Raw genomic sequence first — 20,047 nt, 5'->3', positions numbered from 1 at the left:
CACCTGCCCTTATGTGTTCGTTGTGCATTTTTGGTTCATTGTCATGGCATAAATCCCTGTTGGTAGGAATCACCCAAGTTTTATTTATTCCAATACAGTTTACATGAAAACAGAGAAAAAAGGAAAACATATTTGCAGGAATGTATATACAAAATGTAAATGACATGAATAACATACAAAAATTATTAAAAAAAAGATCTACAGTATGAAGGCGGCCGTCATTTACTTGTGTGCATGGTAGCTGTTCACTGGCTTTTGTGGTGACTAACACCAATGGAACATTTTTATTTTGCACCGAAAAATCCTCTGGATGGCAGATATAAATGTACCATTTGACACTTTGAGTTGAATTAACACAGAGGATTTGACTGTGTGGGAGTATCCAGTCAGTGTGCCATTCACCCTGCAAACTGAACATCTGTCCCAATCAGCACATAGTCCTGCAGAGACAGGAAGACAGCAGTGCAGTGATCAGTGTGATATTAATGGTAGTGGTTACATAGTCCCTGCCCTGATCATAAAGCATGTCATTCTTAGAACACATCAGGCCATTCTAAAGCCTGAATTCAAAGATCCCACACAACGGTGAGTATCTCACCTTTAGGACTTGAAGTTGGGCGTTCACAAGTTTCATCTTTCCAATGGAAGGAAGAGGATATCCCTTTTCTAGGAGAGCTACGAGGGTCAACAAGTTTACGTTAATGAATTGCATCGCAATACATACTACTTTATGGCAACTAATGAGACCACGGTACACCATGTACATATACAGACTAGCATACAAAGAACTCACCGTTAACCTTGGGTATCACTGCCACTTTCAGGACCATTGAAAAGATGTTGTCAAGGGATTTGACCTGTTGCAATAAGGGGATTGTATTATGTGATTAAGCTGAAGAATAGATCACGTCACACAATCTGAGCATATATTATATACATTTTAACCACTTAACCCTAGCATCCCTATTCAGTGGGGGGGGGGCACTTTGGCCCAAAACAGCATATCTAAAAGCTCAACGCATGCGTTTTGAGCTTTTAGTTTGGCTATTTTTGGAGAAGATATTTAGTGTAACCCATGGGAATACGGTCAACTAAGCATAGGGTGCGTGGGAATCCGGTCAATTAAGTACTGTATGTATCTTACCTGAAATTCACCCACATAACTAGTCCCCAGCGTCATTTCCATCCTGTGCAATTTAGACAAAAATAATGAAGTTCAAAGAGTGCACTTGTGAATGTGCGCTGTTAACTTGAACAAGCATTTCACAGGAACTCACGAGTTCAGGGTGACCGATCCAGCCAGTTTCGTCCCAGTCACATGGAGTTGAGTGCTGACACTTGCATCCTATAAAAGAGGACATGGTGAGCTTCAGAAGTACACTCAAATACAGGATGTCATGTCTGGGTATCTGTGGCGTAGGTTAATGTTATTTATTGTACTTTACATTTGTTTCCAGTTCATATTGTTGTGGCATTTTTTGGGGTACTAATGCTGGAGTGGAGAAAAAGAATGTGCCCACTAAACTGCTTTGGTTCCCTGCACCGAAACAGCCTTAGAAGTTCGGTTCAACATACCATGTTTAGGATAAACAGAGGAGAAAGCGTTGTGTTGGGCTGGATGGCGTAGGCTGTTACGGTACTGGTAACTTGGAGTGTCATGTTGTTTGGTTCGAAAGTTATGATTGGGTCCTTCACTGTCTTTACAAACAGTTTCATCATCAGACCTGGGAAACGCTTGGCAATCTGAAATTATACACCCCGATTGATTTGATCATTCAATTGATTTTTATTAGGCAAAAGAATGTAAAACAACACAGTTACATTTATAATACTTTGTCTAAAAGGTCTGACCAAAAAAGTCCTTTCGGACTTGTTTCCGTTGGGGTCCTTGAATTAATTTCATAGAAATATATAGTAGCAACCAAACAGTTAAAAAATCAACATAAAAATACAGAGAAAAAATACCACTATGTACAAAAAAAGCATGAAAAATAAAAATATACAAAAAAAAGGGGAGGGGGGTCGTCTGTTTACCATGAAACTGGTACTACCTCCTCTTATGGCCTCCAGAAAGATGAGTTTTTAGGGCTGTTTTAAATGAGCCCAGCGAACTGCATTTTTTGAGGGATGGGGTTAGACTATTCCATACCTTGGTGGCCGTGCTGTAGAAGGAGAATTTGCCCATGTTTGTTTTATGGGTGGGTGGTACCAGATTGTCGTTTACGCTCCCTCTAGTTTCGTGACTGTGGGTGTCACTAACTTTTTGGAGGTATTTAGAACGTTGATACAAAAGATCTGATAGGGAGGCTTACAGTATAATTGTGAAATAATAGGGAGCTGTAATTCTGTTACCTGTGGAATGAATGCTCCGAAGGTCCTGGTGTTCAGTCTGATGGGAGAGCTCGGCGGAATCTGTCGAGACAGAGTTGAGAACTCTATGACATTCAGGTTGATATCATGAAAGTAGATTTATTTTTGATTAGGAAGTATCTGGCTCACCATATCATCTGTGATGTACAGACTGAGAGCTCCGGCTTTGTTGTACACAAAGGCTGCAGAATTGGTGGTGAAGGATGACACGCCGATGTAAAGCATGTTGTTGACTTGGGGAGGTAGGGAGAAAGGACCCGGGGTAAATGGAGGCTCCTGATGGTGTCCAATGTTGTAGAATTCACCCTGAAGAGAGACCAGAGATAGAATTATGGACTTAGAGTTAGAGATAGATGGAAACTGTACAAACTAAATCCTGCAACCACTGACCAGACATCAGATGGATGCACAGAGATACAAAGTTTCTGTTTGCTCTTACCTTCAAACTAAAATCTATGGAAGATTTGGAAATAGCCGGTGATGCCACCATGGAGTATTCAATCTCTGCGCAATTGTCCACTTTGGCTAGAACTGCAATGTAACATTATGTACAACAAAACATGTATTATTTACATATTTATCCACATAGCTATATGAATTTGTTTCTGCAAGCTTATGATTTACCATTGAGTGTTTTCAGGTGAGGGTTCAGGTCAGATATTGCATCAGCCACCAGGGGGCAGATCTGCAAAATAAAAGAACAAGGACCTCTATATTGGTACTGGCTGGTCATAAATTGATTGCTAACATCAAAGTAAATCTCTGAAAATAGATGTAGAGCGATTCACGATGAAACCCCCCACTTCTTATTGGCAAAGGCGATATCGAATTCATTCAGATATGAAAGGCTATCTTACTGTAAAAAACAATATCACTGTCCTCTGTCTTACTCTGAATTTTCCGTTTTTTCAAGGGTGAATATTGATCACATCCTGTGTTGATTAATGGGGGTACTTTATCAAAAGATACATATAAGATAACAGGATTATTGGAAATAAACCCTTAAGTCCTCACCTGTTTCTGCAGTGCACTCCGTATGGCCTTGTCAATAAATTTGCTGAAGAGATTGTATAGCCAGCTGGAAGAGGAAGTGAAACATTTAGGTGTTTTTGGTGAGTCAAGAAATTCCAGAAGTTGTAAAGAATCTGCAATTTGTGGTGCGCGACACGCCCCACAACCAAGTATAAATCAAACATTACACTTCCTTATTCAGTAGTATATTTCCAGAGCCTTATACCTGGCTCCACCATGGAATTTGATGCTAGCGCCACCTATAGTGGCCCCACAGTTGACACTGCTGACCGTCGGTCTGCCTGTCTCATCACTCTTGATAGAAATGCTGGTGGTGATGGTAAGTCCTTTCACACCCAGGTCAAAAGAGCCACTGTCCTTTCTATTGTGAGAAAGAGAGAAGTCAGTGGTGTTGCAACGATATGCAACTATTGTAAATTCAGAGGGCAGTCAATCCCACTCACATGAATCGTAAGTATTTTACCCTCCAGTTTCCATGTAGATTGATGAAGGCGTTGCTGATTGACAGGCTGACACCAGTACCCGGCACCAGCCCCAGGACAGATTTAGGTAATCCCAGATTAACTATTTGCATTCTGTAATATACAATACAGAACAGGAGAAGCCTCTGTTATGATGACAGTTATGACTGATGCCTTTAAACTTTTTGAACTTTACAGAACCAGTAGGCTACATTAGGCTAACTGTCTTTCAGATGTTTGAAGGCAGTGCTGGTGAATTAGGTTGCGTGTCTTACTGTGACAAACTGTACTTGACTTTGCCAATGGGAGACACTCGTTGCGTCCCTGAAATATCCGGAACCTTGATGGTTTTGAGTTTCTGCTGGAGAGATGCCATCCCAATCTGTTTACCTGTCCACAGCCAAGCGTGCAAAAGTTAGATGAAAAAGATGTCATTTATTATGTATGACTCTGGAGACAGCAAAGCATGTCAATTGAACGGGGATCAGCTTTCCTCTGACGTACCATATTCGAGGCCTTTCTCCGTTAGTTTGACCTTTACCCCAGCATTGGTGCTGAAGGTCACAGGGATGAGAGCCAAGAGGGCAAACCATGACCATGACAACATCTCAGCTGCTGTGACCTGGAGAGGACAAAAGGATCTTCAATGCTCAAGTTCAGTGCTTTGTATTATTAGATTCGATAAAATGTTTTGGTGTGATTAGACGGAGGCTGCACTGTTGGGTTGACCAACACCCCTACTGTAAATCTTGTCTAAGGAACATCATATAATGAAAGGGTTAATGTTGCGGTAGTTTATTAGTTCCTACTCCAAACAATGGCTGATATCCCCTGCAGCAGTACATGTCAAAGGTTTTCATAAGCCTATCGTCTCAGTTACATGACCGTGAGCAGGAATGATAAGAAGGGTCATGACTTCCTTGTTCTGTTGCAGGGAATTTCCTCATTTAAAAAAGAGGAAGACGATAAAATGCTTCTTTTTGCTTATTTTGTTATACTGAAATATTGTCCCTTAAAAGGAGTAGTTCACCCAAAAAATGACTTATTTTCTGTCAATTACACACCCTGTGTGGATTTGTTTTTGTTTTGGTCACATTCCTGAGCCAATAATCTGATGACCGTCTCCTACCGGCTAGTGTATCCGGTAGGAGACACAAAGTAGACTCTTTGTGTCTCCTACCGGAAATACACAAGGTCATCAAATTATTAGCTCAGGAATGCGTCAAATTTTTTAAATCTATTAATTCAAGGCTTCATAGGGTGTGCAATTGATAGAAAATAAGTAATTGTTTGGGTGAACTACTCCTTTAACCAAGATAATCTAAGAGACAGACTGAATATACAGTTTGTCAATTGTTTTGCATAAACAATGCAGCTGTATGAATCCCTGGAGAGAGCAGATTAGAGGGGTGCAGGCTGGAGATATACACAGTCCCTCCCTGTTTGACCCCAGGCCTGTGAAAGAACTGAGTGTCGTAGATGTCGATAAAGGCACATGACCAGGCAAGACGGTTTTATTAAATTAAGATGAGATTAAAGCCACAATCCAATTTGTATTTTTTCATTTATTGACTGAACGTTATTGAAGACTGATATGGAAAATTAACCCTTTGCAAATTCAGATCATGAAAAAAATACTAACGCCTACATGCTAGCCTATATGTAGGAATTAGTAAATGATGAAGAGCTCTAAAAGTCAGTTTTGACTGGAGTTTCTGCACTTTGTTAAGGGTAGGCTCACAGACTGAGGCTTTTAGAGAGTTAAAAACTAAGTAGACAGCGCTGACTTCCTAAATCACTGACATGTGACTGCGTGTGGACTCTGTGGAGAGCCGTTTGTCTATTCAGGGAGCCTTGACTTGAATAATTTCTGGGTCATCACATTGTGTCGAAAATACATTTCAAATGTAAAAAGCTAGGCTTTAAAATGAGTCATTATGGACGAGAGCAGGGTTAACTACCACAACCCATTAAGACCCGGGGCCCATTCTACTAATGTCTTCTATAATCCTAACGGTTTTCTGAGAAATCCATGTTGCTATATGCAGATCTTCAAGCTCGAGCTTGTAGATCTGCCACTTTTGATGCTTTTGAATTTGAGACCTGAAAAGTACGTTTTGGACATATGAGGTTTCCGCCTGACAAGAGACGATATTTAGCAACATAATCTTTCAGAAAACGTAGGTAGGATTTAGAAGGCGTTTTTAGAATCTGCCTCAGGTCTAAATGGGATGAAGACGAAACATCACCAAATTAATTTGCACTTCTGTCTCATAGTGCACACAGATCAGCTATTTTCGGCATGCGACCCCATCATAGACAAACTATAAACCAGGCTTTACAGCACTCGCATGTAGCGACCTATACTGTACATGCCCCTTAACCCATTAAGACCTGAGGCGATTCTTAAAAAGTTTTTTGAAAAATTATCTAAAAGAACATTTTTCAAGATTTTTCAAAAATAGCAGATCTATATCTGCTATTTTTGAATAACCAAATAAATCTAAATTGACACAGATGTGTTCCAGGTCTACATTACAGGCATTACACAATACACACATTAGCTATTGTATGATACAATATGGCTACACACGATTTATATCTGCCATTCAGAGCATTTCAAGTCAAAGTAAAAGAGCATAAGCCATCTTCCTTAAGACTTATGCCAGATTCCCTCCTCACAACATGAATTCTAAATTATTCATAATTTTTTTTTTTTTTAATTATTTTCCTTTGTTGTTTGCAAAATAAATAGACTACGGTACGTTATGATATTCACAGAATTAATGATTTAATCGACAGCTACACATCAGTTATGAGGTACATCATCAACACCGGGTTGGAACGTACAAATTATGATTGCATTACAGGCATGAAAAGCAAATCAAGTCTTCAGTGGGTGGCTCAGCCATTGGCTTATGCAGTCAGTACTTACCCAAGGCGTTAGGCAGCGTTGTGGCAGGCCAAACACGGATTCTCCTCTGGAAATGTGTCACCCTGGCTGACAGAGGGCAGAGTGAAAGGGGAACAGAGACACATGGTCTGTAATTCACTTTACTCAATCAGGAAGAGTGCATAGGGGACGTACAGGGCTTGGGACTTGCAGCCAAATGTATACTTTGTCGTACAAGTGTGTTGCTCGCCGAAAAGAAACAATCGAGTTGAAAATCTGGGTCATACGATGAAGTATAAATTAGGCTCAACCCAGGTGATTTAATCTGTTTGTAAACAAGATAGTCCTCATTCCAAAGTATTGGAGTACTGGAGCCAAGTATCATTGGTTAGGTGTATTTGTCTTCTCGCATGTTGCTGTCAATAACTCATACTTACCTGCATAGATTCTCAAAAAATAACAAACCTATCAGAAAAAATGTGAATTAATTCCCTTAGCCAGTCATTAAGGAGTAATTATAATTATTATTTAAGCTTCCTATGATGCATAGAAATGAGAACACGTTGGATGGCAGTCAGCACCCTGGTCCAAGTGCGTTCATGGACACTGGGATGGACTCTACAGGCTGAAAATGATATGTGATTTGTACTTATTGTAAGGAGTTCTTGCTTATTGAGCCATTTAACATGATATATACAGTATATATTTATTATAATATTATATTTAAAGGTATCTTGATTATCAGCAGGGTTGGGCAAAAAAAAAACATTAAAATGTGTCTTACAAAATACAAATACACCTAAACAATCGTATCAAAATAAAAGACCAGTTAAAATACATATATATTGTATTTTAGAAATACAGAAAAAACACTTCTCATACATCTCTATCTGCAGTGAAAGATGACATGTATCACTATTGCATAATTAATTTTCTAACATTTTGAAGAGCATTTTGATTAGATGGGGCAACTAAGATTAAATGTTGACCTGTCCAGTTATACAGTGATTAAAGTGAAGGTTAATCATAACAATAATAATGTAATAGAACCACAATAGTGTAATAAGGTCACTATTGTGTTCTTATGTAATAAGGCCTCCTTCATGCGTTGGCAGCCTCCACAGTCTGCACCCCCTGATTTGTACTCAGCTGGATGACAACTCTTGTCAGACGATGTAACCTTGGTACATTTCATAACTGTAGCCCAGCACTTCCTTCCTCTGGGAATGTGTATAAAAATACAATGAATATACACACTTCCTATTTCATTCTATGAACGTGCTGGTTCTCACATTGAAATGACCAATATTACCTATTAGATATTCAATTGCTACAAAGGTCTTTGGGGGAAATGTTAACTGTGATTACTGATTGTTGTTTCTTTGGTTTTGTTTTTTAACTCAAAGTATTTAGTATTTTGAAAATGCAACAATACCATTCTCAAAAGTTTTTTAAATTACAACAACGGTTGGGGCATGTATTCCCGACTTGCATCATTCTGGGCATTTACAGGCAGGCAAATCTGTGTTGCCAAATACAGCCCCCTCCTTAACTTCAGTTTTCGCAATCAGTGGGGTGAAATAGTTCTGGCATCGTGTCTTTGGGGCTGTTTGGCAGGGTCAATTTCATACATGGGGCACATGCACACACCCCTTTCCCTAAAGTCTAGGATCAGCTCTTTAGTTTTCTCAATATTGAGCTCGAGCTTATTCTCTTGGCACCACTTTGTCTGCATAAGCCATGGTGTAGTTGTTGGTAATCAGACCCAAGACCATTGTGTCATCTGCAAGCGTAATGATAGCGTTGGAGCTCTGCTTGACCATTGCAGTCGCCGGTGTAGATGGACATTAGGAGTGGGCTGAGTATGCATACTTGTGGTGCGCCCGTGTTAATGGGTCAGGTAAAAATTAATTAACGTTAATGCCTGCACGGGATCTGCCTGTAAAACAAGTCAGGACCCAGCTGCAGAGGGTGGGATTCACACTCAAGGTTGGGAATGAGAATAGAGGCCACTACGGTATTAAACCGTAAAAATAAATTAACAGTACTCTCACATATTTTCCCTCGGCATCCAATTGGGAAGGTGTCTAGGGCAATGTGATGGCAATTGCATCATCTTGTGGACCTGTTGCTCTCATGTGCAAATTGCTTGGGGGTCCTGTGTGGCTGGTAGCATGGAGCAGATGTATTCCTTGATGACCTGCTTGAAGCATTTTATGACGATGTGTGTTCGTGCTACAGGTCTGCAATCACTGAGGCCTGTGATCTTCGCATTTTTGGTGAAGGGGATGATGGTGGAAGTCTTGGGGCATGTTGGAGCCTGGGCTAAGTGGAGGTTAGCACAGTGGCTACCGGCTAGTTTAGATGTGCAAGCCCTGAGGCAGTGGTGGAAAGTAACTAAGTACATGTACTCAAGTACTGTTGAGTACAATTTTGAGGTATTTTTTACTTTGCTGGAGTATTTCCAATTTCAATACTTTTTCTACTCCACTACATCTCAAAGGCAAATATTGTACTTTTACTCCACTACAAAAACTTGATTATTATTATAAAGCATGCATTAACCACTTTAGCCTTATATACATGCTTCGGCTATTTGAAAATAGCCGATCTACAAGCTCACAACGTGAGATGAGCAGGGTTGCCTCTGCCATCGATGTGTGAATGTGTACCGCTTAGAACAAGCAATGTATAACAGCGTTCCAATGTTACGGTGTGTATGTGATGGGTGAAGGTGAAGTAGACTGCAAAGCATTTAGTGGTTGGAAAGACTAGAAAAGGTGCTGTATAAATGCAAATCTATATACCATTTTTACCATCTGGCCCCATTTCCTTCCGTTTGTCAATCTTGATTTCAAGAAAACCAAATCAAGGCCATCTTCAGGAGATAATGCTGTGTAAATGTCTTGAGCTTTACCACCGAGTACGGACTGCAGAAAGAGTGTCCACGTCTCTAGGCCATTTAAACATTATTATCACAACACAGAATGACACATCCACACCCACCTCACAAAAGACTGGAACGAGGCAAATGTCCCTACTCACTTCAAAAGCAGGTGATAAAGTCTCAGATGAAGGCTACGGAGTGGAGCCTGTGGAAACGTGGTTGCATTCATTTCTAATACTTTTAAATTCAACACGCTTAGTTTCTTCCTCAAACTTTCTTACTTTGAGATTACAATCATTTTCCTTCCTTAAATGTGCAGACACCACACTGACAACAATCCCATGTTCCACCAAAGCAGTCACAAGCCAATACTTTTTCACCTGGCTGTTTCTTATCTTGCCTACTGATAGAAATGTCAAAGCTTTCTGGAATGACTGTAAGATTTGCTTCAGCACAGCCTTCTAACTTGTCACAAGTTGGGCCACTAACAAGATCATCCAGATTAAACTCCATCGCAGCACAGACCAGACAATTTGAAATGAGAAAACAGGACCAGTTACTAACAAAGAAACTCCCAACAATCAAAAGCAGCAAACTCACAAAACCACAACCACAACAGCACCCGCACACAATGCTGCCATCTAGGTGTTACTCCAAAAATAACAAATCTGACATTTTATTGTACACACCAAGAAACAAATGCAGCGGTGCAACCAAAGTGTTATGACAAAATGTAAATAACATGCACAAGTTACTGATGCTGTCAAGGGCCTATTGTGCAAACAAAATGTTACAGTAAAACAGAGTAATACGCATAGACTGATTTAGAACATAAAAAGCTATACTGCACAAAGTGCATATGGGAAAACACATTTATTTACAGTCTGGGAGTTTGGAGGTCTGGAAAAACTACACAATGAGCTCCCTCCCCTAAACTAGAACAGTGTTGAACAGGGAGAAGAACACATCTTATATGAGAGCAAGCCAGAAAAATAGACTTACACAAATTATAGAATTACTTAAAGCACAACTAAAGACAACAAACCATACAGTGACTGCACAACAAGGCTATCCCTTAACTAAGGGCCCTGGCAGCTCTGTCTCACGGCTGTTAACGCTTTGCTTGCCAAGTTCAACTAACTGACCACTTGCAGCCTCCCTTAAATAGGGAGTGGATCCTACCACAAGCACAGAAACAATTAACCTCAAAATTAGCTTATCTACAAGCTTACAACTATCTGATGAATAAATAACCTACCACATAAATAGATGTTGTACTTTAAACTAAACATCATTTTGGGTTTGCATTTACTTCAAAAAGACATAGAAATACTTCTCATTACTGCTCATCCACATTGTCAGACACCCCTCCTCCTCTACAGTACATGGCACGTTCCACCCCTTCTTAAACCCAATTGACTAGCCTGCTCTGTTTCGGCAGTTACCAGTCAGATTCAGAGGGTGCCAGTACTGCAGAGGAAAGACCAGGTGACAAACAAACATTTCAGATCAGTTCCAATAAACAGTGTTTAAATAAACATACAGTTTGAACCCCTGAAGTCCGTGTTATTTCTACATTTGAATGAATAGGTAAAAATCACATCATGCTACAAACTGTCCCTTCCCACTTAGTGTGTCTATGTATAGGGCACGGGCTGCCCCGTGACATTTCCCCCCCCTTCTGAAGGCGCCCCCTGTGGCGTTCTTGATCGGAAGTCTGTGGCGCAATACTCTGACCCCTTGTGTGCCGAGACGTAGGTGTCGACCAGCTCTGCCGCTTTTGCCGCCGTCTCCGGATCACGCTCCTTAACCCAGACCCTCACTTCTGGCCAGAGGACCCAAAGGTACTGCTCAAGGACCATCTTCTCCATGATGTCATCTTTGGTGGAAGTAGAGAAATCAACCCACTTGCAGAATAGGTCTTTGAGGCGGGCATACAGCTCCTGGGGTGACTCGCCCGGTAGCACATCAAGGTTACGGAAGCGTTGACAGTACGAGTCTCTGTTCACCTCATACTTCTTCAACACTGACGCTTTCAGCCTGTCATAGTCTTGAGTGTGGGCTGGGTCCATAGCTACGAAAGCACTTCGTGCCTTGCCCGTCAGTACGGGAATAAGCCGGACGGCCCACTGTTGTCGTGGCCAGTTGTAAACACCTGCCAGTCTCTCAAACGTTGTGAGGAAATGTTCGATGTCATCGGAGTCCTCCAACCTCATCAGCTTCGGGTCCCCCATCGGCACTGGTGCTGACGTTGGTCCTGCTGCTGCAGATCCCGTCGATGGCCCTGCTGCATCGGTAGGCCTCCTCGGCTGCACCCTGGCTGCCTCCATGTCCAACTGGAGCTGGGTTATCTGATGATTGATGATGTCGAGCTTCCGCTCCTGACGCTCCCTCTCCTTGTCCTGCTTCCTTTCCTTCTCCATTTGAGACTGCATGTATGTGTCGAACATTCTCGCCAGGTTGGAGAAACTTGCCTCCTGGGAAGAGGTGGTGCTCACCATGGGTTGGTCGCGTTCCTCCATATCTCCCCCTGCGGCCCCGCCTTCCTCCTCCGAGAGTGCTACTTGCTGCTGCTGGCTTCGTAACTGTGGTTTTGGAGGCATTCTGAACTGTCCTTTCTTTTCTTCTGACACCACATGTAAACATGTGGTGTCAGAAGAAAAGAAAGGACAGTTCAGAATGCCTCCAAAACCACAGTTACGAAGCCAGCAGCAGCAAGTAGCACTCTCGGAGGAGGAAGGCGGTGCCGCAGGGGGAGATGGAGGAACGCGACCAACCCATGGTGAGCACCACCACTTCCCAGGAGGCAACTTTCTCCAACCTGGCAAGAATGTTCGACACATACATGCAGTCTCAAATGGAGAAGGAAAGGAAACAGGACAAGGAGAGGGAGCGTCAGGAGCGGAAGCTCGACGTCATCAGATAACCCAGCTCCAGTTGGACATGGAGGCAGCCAGGGTGCAGCCGAGGAGGCCTACCGATGCAGCGGGGCCATCGACGGGATCTGCAGCAGCAGGACCAGCGTCAGCACCAGTGCCGATGGGGGAACCGAAGCTGATGAGGTTGGAGGACTCCGATGACATCGAACATTTCCTCACAACGTTTGAGAGACTGGCAGGTGTTTACAACTGGCCACGACAACAGTGGGCCGTCCGGCTTATTCCCGTACTGACGGGCAAGGCACGAAGTGCTTTCGTAGCTATGGACCCAGCCCACACTCAAGACTATGACAGGCTGAAAGCGGCAGTGTTGAAGAAGTATGAGGTGAACAGAGACTCTTACTGTCAACGCTTCCGTAACCTTGATGTGCTACCGGGCGAGTCACCCCAGGAGCTGTAGGCCCGCCTCAAAGACCTCTTCTGCAAGTGGGTTGACTTCTCTTCGTCCACCAAAGATGACATCATGGAGAAGATGGTCCTTGAGCAGTACCTTTGGGTCCTCTGGCCAGAAGTGAGGGTCTGGGTCAAGGAACGTGATCCGGAGACGGCGGCAAAAGCGGCAGACCTGGTCGACACTTACGTCTCGGCACACAAGGGGTCAGAGTATTGCACCACAGACTTCCGGTTGAGGACGCCACAGGGGGCGCCTTCAGAAGGGGGGGAAATGTCACGGGGCAGCCCGTGCCCTATACATAGACACACTAAGAGGGAAGGGACTATTTGTAGCATGACTTTTACCGGTATTCAATGTAGAAATGACACAGACTTCAGGGGTTCAAACTTTGTTTATTTAAACACTGTGTATTGGAGCTGATCTGAAATGTTTGTTTGTCACCTGGTCTTTCCTCTGCAGTACTGGCACCCTCTGAATCTGACTGGTAACTGCCGAAACAGAGCAGGCTAGTCAATTGGGTTTAAGAAGGGGTGGAACGTGCCATGTACTGTAGAGGAGGAGGGGTGTTTGACAATGTTAATGAGCAAAGTATTTCTATGTCTTTTTGAAGTAAATGCAAACCCAAAATGGTGTTTAGTTTAAAGTACAACATCTATTTATGTGGTAGGTTATTTATTCATCAGATAGTTGTAAGCTTGTAGATAAGCTAATCTTGAGGTTAATTGTGTCTGTGCTTGTGGTAGGATCCACTCCCTATTTAAGGGAGGCTGCAAGTGACAGTCAGTTAGTTGAACTTGGCAAGCAAAGCGTTAACAGCCGTGAGACAGAGCTGCCAGGGCCCTTAGTTAAGGGATAGCCTGTTTATGCAGTCACTGTATGGTTTGTTGTCTTTAGTTATGCTTTAAGTAATTCTATAATTTGTGTAAGTCTATTTTTCCACGTTTTATTTATTTTTCATTATCTACCTGCTGCATATTCGACTGTTTTCCGGAGAATAAAACTCAACGATCTGCAAATTCTGAACTTGTTCGTTTTTGGAGCCTTGGCCGCTTGGTCAACCTTTACATGTGGCAACAAACTATGACTTTGACATCAGGCAGAGCAATAAGCATGACCATTTGCTTTGAACTGTAGCGATCACAAAACATATTTCACGACTAATGCCTTTGAAACAGAGATTCAAGGGATGCTGGATGCTACAGTATGTGACCTGGAATTAAAATGTAATTACTTTTTCCACAGCTTTTGAATTCTAATAGCAGACCGATGAGGTTAAAATGAGAGATATGATCTGGATGTCAGTTTTGATGCCCGTGTTGCCTGTGAATGGTGGCAGCCAGCAAGTACCTTGTATCTGTGAAAACACTGCAAGCAAAGAATAAAGTGCAATGACAAAAACAAACATTCACTGCAGGCATTTCAATCTATGAAAATGTATGTCCAGCAGATGACAGTGTTACATACAATGACCATCAAATCATGTCCATACTTACCATACAAACAAAAAAGTAAGGTGAATAGATATAGACGGACAGACAGACTTATTCAGATACAGTAGATAAACATAGGTGTGTTTACACAGTTTTTGCAATCTGTGCAAGTTCTCTTTATGTGCAAGTTGTGTTACTTGATGGATGTGGATCTTAGTGATTGGAATTAAGGGGTAATATATGAGGAAGGTAGTGCATGCACATCTGTAGCCCAGGTGCAAGACAAGTAAAAGCATCCCAAAAGAGAATAGAGTCTGCACTCGGCACACTGGTGATGCTGAAAAAGCGCGGCTGTATTTTATTGCGTCGTCAACGTTTCGATCACTTAGATCTTCATCTAAGTGGTCGAAGGTATATGACCTGATGAAGATCTAAGTGGTCGAAACGTTGACGACGCAATAAAATACAGCAGAGCTTTTTCAGCATCACCAGTGTGCAGACACTATTCTCTTACAGATCCATTATAGCCTACCAAATTACACTTAGTCACTCACAAATTCTGCCGAAATGCATTACTCTCAGTAATGTCACAGGAACTGGGAATGTCATGACAAAACTGTCCACTTGCCACGCATTATTATAAGCAACTAGAAGCTACACAGCTGATTAGAACCAGACGGGGTCTAAAAACGACGTGGCTTCATGTGGACCTCAGGCTTCACGTGGCCAGTCTGTGACGTCAGTAATCTATGACATATCTTTGACGTATGACTCCATATTTGGGCAAGGTTTCAGCCTGATCCAATAGAACCACACTGTAAAATCTAACTCCTGTGATATCGGTGCACGTTCTGTTAATAATGTACTCCATTAGGTATATTGGATTTCATCTGAGGCATAGCGATGTTTAATGAGTATGATGTTTGCATTGATTTAGATGGAAGAAGTCAGGCAAATAAGTACAGGTGGCTGATAATTGCAATGTAATTAGTAATGCCTATTGGGAAAGCCTTTTTTTTTTTTACTGGCTGTGGTCCGACTCCTAAGTCCTTAGACCAAGCAGACCAAACCAAGTAGGAAAAAGTAATGACGCTGACCTTCCCTGTTAAAGGACATTTGGAAATAGCTTGGCACTCAAGCATTGGGATGGCACAGATGGCCTAAACTCCCTGTGGTCATACTGTGGGGAAATTCATTACGCTTTTCCTCCAGCATGAAATAGCCTCAAGGATATTGTTCCCCTATCTTCTAAAGTGTAAATTATAAATGTCTCTATTCATAAGGAGAAGTAAACCATTTGTTTTGGGTACGTGAAGTGGTCATATCAGAAGGCAAATGGTGGAATAATGTCAAATAGTTTGCTTATATGGGATGTAGCAATGTGCACACTCTCTCTCTCTTTCTCATACTGCATCTACATTCATATCGTATATCGTTGCTGTGGAAACCTTGTATGTCAAACCGTTCCTTTTCATGATTTCGTGATGAACTAGGGCATTAATTTACAAACAGCGATATACTTTTAGGTTCAGTTAGAGTGCAACACAGAGAAAGGCACAGCTGCAGCAAGCTCATAAGCTCAATGTGATGATTGATTGAATGCAATGCATGAGCAAGTAGGAAGTAATTAGTTGATTTGTGTGCAGTCATGGTTATGGTTGCGTTGAACTCCCTGTTAATTATTTCCACCGTTTAAATTACACCTGTCTGTTGCAAGTTGCTCATCGGCTGAATAAGCATTGATGAAAGCCATGAAATAAGGAGATGTCACTCATCCATCGTCTCCAAAACAATTACCTGACCCTTGTATCACTTCTAGTATCAGTGCAGTGTGTGTGTGCGTGCGTGCGTGTGTGCGTGCGTGTGTGTGGCATCAAAAGTAGACCATTTACTGTTCATGCCACTAAATGCTTAATGTCACCAAACAGAAGCACCTGCAGCCATAACGAAAAGCCTTTACCAGGAAATGCCTCAAATGTGACATTGAACATGGAACTTGGATTGTGGTTGAAAACCAATCCATGTGAAAACATTTTATTTTCAGTGAATCTCTTAGTTACACCAACATTGTCATGGTGAATGACTTTTGTACTTTTAGAAGCATTTACAAAGATCTATATTTTCATTTCCTTTTGGCCACTACAGACATTGATGACTGTCTGGGATTTGCAACTTCGTTCCCAAACTGCACACACGGTAAATTGTCAAGTAAACAGGGAGGCTATTAGAGTATAGCTGCTTTCTCATTTGAACACTGGAAAATGTCCAGGGAATCGGGTCGGGACATTGTCCGGTGTTGGCCTTTCACACATGTAGCATGCAACAGGAGAATATCAGTTTCAGATGCGTTCACACATGAAGGTAAATTGCCTGTTTGATAAGGTGAGGGGCAGTGTCTGGGCAGTAGACGCAAACATTAGCTACTTACTCACACTGAAATATAACAGCGTGAGGGAGATGTGAGGATCAAATGCAATCTTTTTTTTTACTTCCTTCCACAGAACATGACAGATACATTGAATTGCTTGACACGCGGTCTACCGTTGACGCACCCATACAAAACACAAACAAAACATCTCCCTTACCATAGTAGGGCTAATGTAGACAACAAGCTACAACCTACTTTTCATCAAAATGAGCCGTCCTTCGAGCTGGAAAAATAACATTGGTCTCTATGATGAGTGTACACTGTGTAGAGAAGCGCAGATGTAACTTGTTGTCTACAATTACTAGAGACCTTTATGTTTTGTTTTGCCTATGAGCCATTTCATGGAAGTTCAATCGGTGAATATTTCGAAACTCAAACGCTAATAAAAAGCTACTGTATCTCTCTCCAAACACCTCGAGAAGAGGGGAGGCTCCACTCGTCGACAATTGAAGCATCATTGTGTGAATATAAATTCACCGGCCAATCACCACATCCATTACACATAGTTGGTTTGGGCTCAATCGGACATTACCCCGACTTAACTCAAGGGTCCTGCCAGCATAAAGTCTGTTGCATGTCCGATCCTAGTCCTACTGAGCCGGAATGTTGCGTTCATACATACAGCCCTTCCATTTAAAGTCTGGAAAACGTCCATAATACAGTGCATGTCTGAAAGTGACGTATGTCTTGTTTATTAGGCTACCTATGCTATCTTTAGGATATCTGACAAGATTGTGTCAGTTTTGCGCAAAAATACTGTATATCAGTTCCCCAAAAGTACCAATGACCCAATTATGGTTCGACTGCCCATGTACAGTACATTATTACACAGCATTATCCAGATTATCACTTGTCATGTCATCTTTTTTTGCACTGACTGTACTGTACTGATTTCGATTCTGAGATGAATTGACAGATGCCATTTTTTGGGGCACTCCACCCCAGTGCCTCTGGCTTGGCCGGACGTCCATTGCACGCACAATTCCCACGGGAGGGAAGCGGGGAGGGCAATCTTTGTCGCAGCACTAGCGACTGTTATAGGTATAGGTCAGGGTGCCTCATGTCAGCACAGCAGAGGTGTTTAACTGTGAGGAATAGGGTGTTCCACTGCATGTGCTACCTAGGACCAACCAATTACAAACATTTAAGACACTCTTATCCAGAGTGACTTACAAGTGCAAAGTCAGAGTAAATGGCATGAACCCTAGTCCAAGGTTCTCAAACATTTTCATGTCAAGAACATTTGTGTTGTTCAAAATGTACTATATTAGCTTCTAAATTTTTTACAAGCTCACAACGCGCATTTGCGACGTGTTGTGAGATTGTAGAGCAGCTATTTTTGAATATAACTAATTTAGCTGGGGACCCCCTGGAACCCCTTCAAGGACCCCTTGGGGCCCCTGAACCCTACTTTGAGAACCACACCCCTAGTCAACAAAACAACCAGTCCGGAGACAAACAATTATATTAGGGGTCAGCAGTGACAAGACTACTACACACGTTTGCGGGAATTGACATAATGACTAAATTGGGAGAAAATGGGGAAAGTTGGCAAAGATAATGCATAAAGAGATGATGATGTTTTTTTATTAAGAGGAAGGAGGAAATGCTTTTAAGAAATTATACTGTAAGGCTAAAGAGAAAGTATAATTATTGAATTCACTGCAGGGATTGGGAACCCCCAAATCGATTTATATATATTTGACCATGGACCCCATCTGAAAATGTTTTGTGCCAGGGACCTCCAAAGAGAAGATTTGTGTCAAATGTTTAAAAAAAATAGCAGATGTACAAGCGCGCAGCACGGCACGAAGTGACACGCTGTGAGCTTGTAGATCTGCTACTTTTGAATATCCAACATATAAATGGATTAAATGGTCAAGATGCTTGTGATGCTATTGTCAACTACTTTAGCTGGGGACCCCCTGGAACCCCCGCCCCCCGGACCCCACTTTGAGAACCAATGCGCTAAATATTGGCTAAAAGCGTCATAAGGGACATATAAACAGAGAAATTAGGGGAGCATCCTGAAGGGATCATTAAAAGAGCTTATGCTATATAATATGTATTGATTGACATGCAGGATATGGTGCATCAGCCACTGGAGAGATGCAGTGAATATCAATCAGATAATGCTGGCTTTACAGAGTCTGCTATAGCTGACCACAGGAAAGCAACTGGAAGGGAAAGAGAGAGAAAGAGAGAGAGAGAGAAAGACTGTCAATGTTTCTGCATTTCCTAGGACTGTATCCAAACTCAGCAAGTCTCTCTGAACAAGAGCAGAGCAGGAGACTTCCTCACTATTGTCCGCCAAGCTTTGGTGACCTCAGATCTGACTGCAAGGAATTGTTTCAGTTCATGGTAACACTTAATTAACAGTGATGCCATTCTATAAAACACTACTTATCTTTAGTTGTCATTTGACTTTAAAAGTTTATTGATTTTTATGTGTGCTCCCTGAACCAGTTACAGTTTTTCATTTGGACTTGAGCTACATGTTTTTGAGTCATGGTAATGTAACTTGTCAGACATACATGTTGTCTTCAAGCAGGCCTCTCCTGGCCTTTGGGACTTTAGGTTCAATTCCAAAAAGGACCGTAGACTTTGGAACTCTGCCTAAAAGAACATAATAGGCTCACAAGATCAGGATAATAAGTTCCAAGTCACTTCTTTAAATTGTTTGGATGTTCACAGTAAATAATCGTACATTATCGCACTGTGTTTTTGCTTTGAATAATCTATATGCAATCTTAATTTCATGCCATGCATTCTAACAGGTTATATGATTGTTTTATTGTTTGTAAAAATCACTTTACAGTACATTCAGCCTGACTATTAGATAAAGATAAATAGTCTGTGTAGACAGTTAAATATGTCATTAGGTGTTTTTCATTTTAACCCTTTAAGACCTGGAACGCATCTGTGTCATTTTTAGATTTGAGCTAAAAAGCATTATTTCACACTTTGGCTATTCAAAAATAGCAGATATACAAGCTCATAGCGCGGCACCGAGTGCCGCGCTACGAGCTTGTAGATCTGCTATTTTTGAAAAATCTAGAAAATTTGTGTAATTTTTTATTTTCTTTTTAAAGCGAACATTTGTAACTCAAATCTTTGCTTTTGGGGGTCCCTGGAACTAAATATTTTCAGATGGGGGTCCACGGCCCAAATACATTTTGACATAAAAAAGTTTGAGAACCACTGATATAGAAA

The 20,047-nt window shown here is 41.7% G+C and overlaps 1 protein-coding gene across 1 annotated transcript; it reads right to left on the bottom strand.

Annotated features, from left to right (window-relative positions):
* Positions 1 to 53: 53 nt before the first annotated feature.
* LOC308082665 (bactericidal permeability-increasing protein-like) lies at positions 54 to 9,870 on the bottom strand. Its single transcript, XM_080424601.1, has 17 exons — positions 9,802 to 9,870; positions 6,799 to 6,864; positions 4,368 to 4,485; positions 4,139 to 4,253; positions 3,846 to 3,977; positions 3,608 to 3,763; positions 3,385 to 3,448; positions 2,995 to 3,055; positions 2,810 to 2,901; positions 2,500 to 2,676; positions 2,353 to 2,412; positions 1,576 to 1,743; positions 1,278 to 1,345; positions 1,145 to 1,187; positions 794 to 857; positions 599 to 675; positions 54 to 440 (listed from the first exon to the last, which is right to left on the bottom strand). Exons 3-17 carry the CDS (start codon positions 4,468 to 4,470, stop codon positions 399 to 401), a joined length of 1,422 nt encoding a protein of 473 aa, XP_080280727.1. The 5' UTR covers positions 4,471 to 4,485; positions 6,799 to 6,864; positions 9,802 to 9,870; the 3' UTR covers positions 54 to 398.
* Positions 9,871 to 20,047: the final 10,177 nt, after the last annotated feature.

The sequence above is a fragment of the Gymnoscopelus braueri genome (assembly GCF_963280865.1).
Source record: "Gymnoscopelus braueri genome assembly, chromosome: 3".
NCBI classification, from domain to species: domain Eukaryota; kingdom Metazoa; phylum Chordata; class Actinopteri; order Myctophiformes; family Myctophidae; genus Gymnoscopelus; species Gymnoscopelus braueri.
The sequence above is the reverse complement of the archived record's forward strand: the minus strand, read 5'-3'. Positions and strand labels throughout refer to the sequence as shown.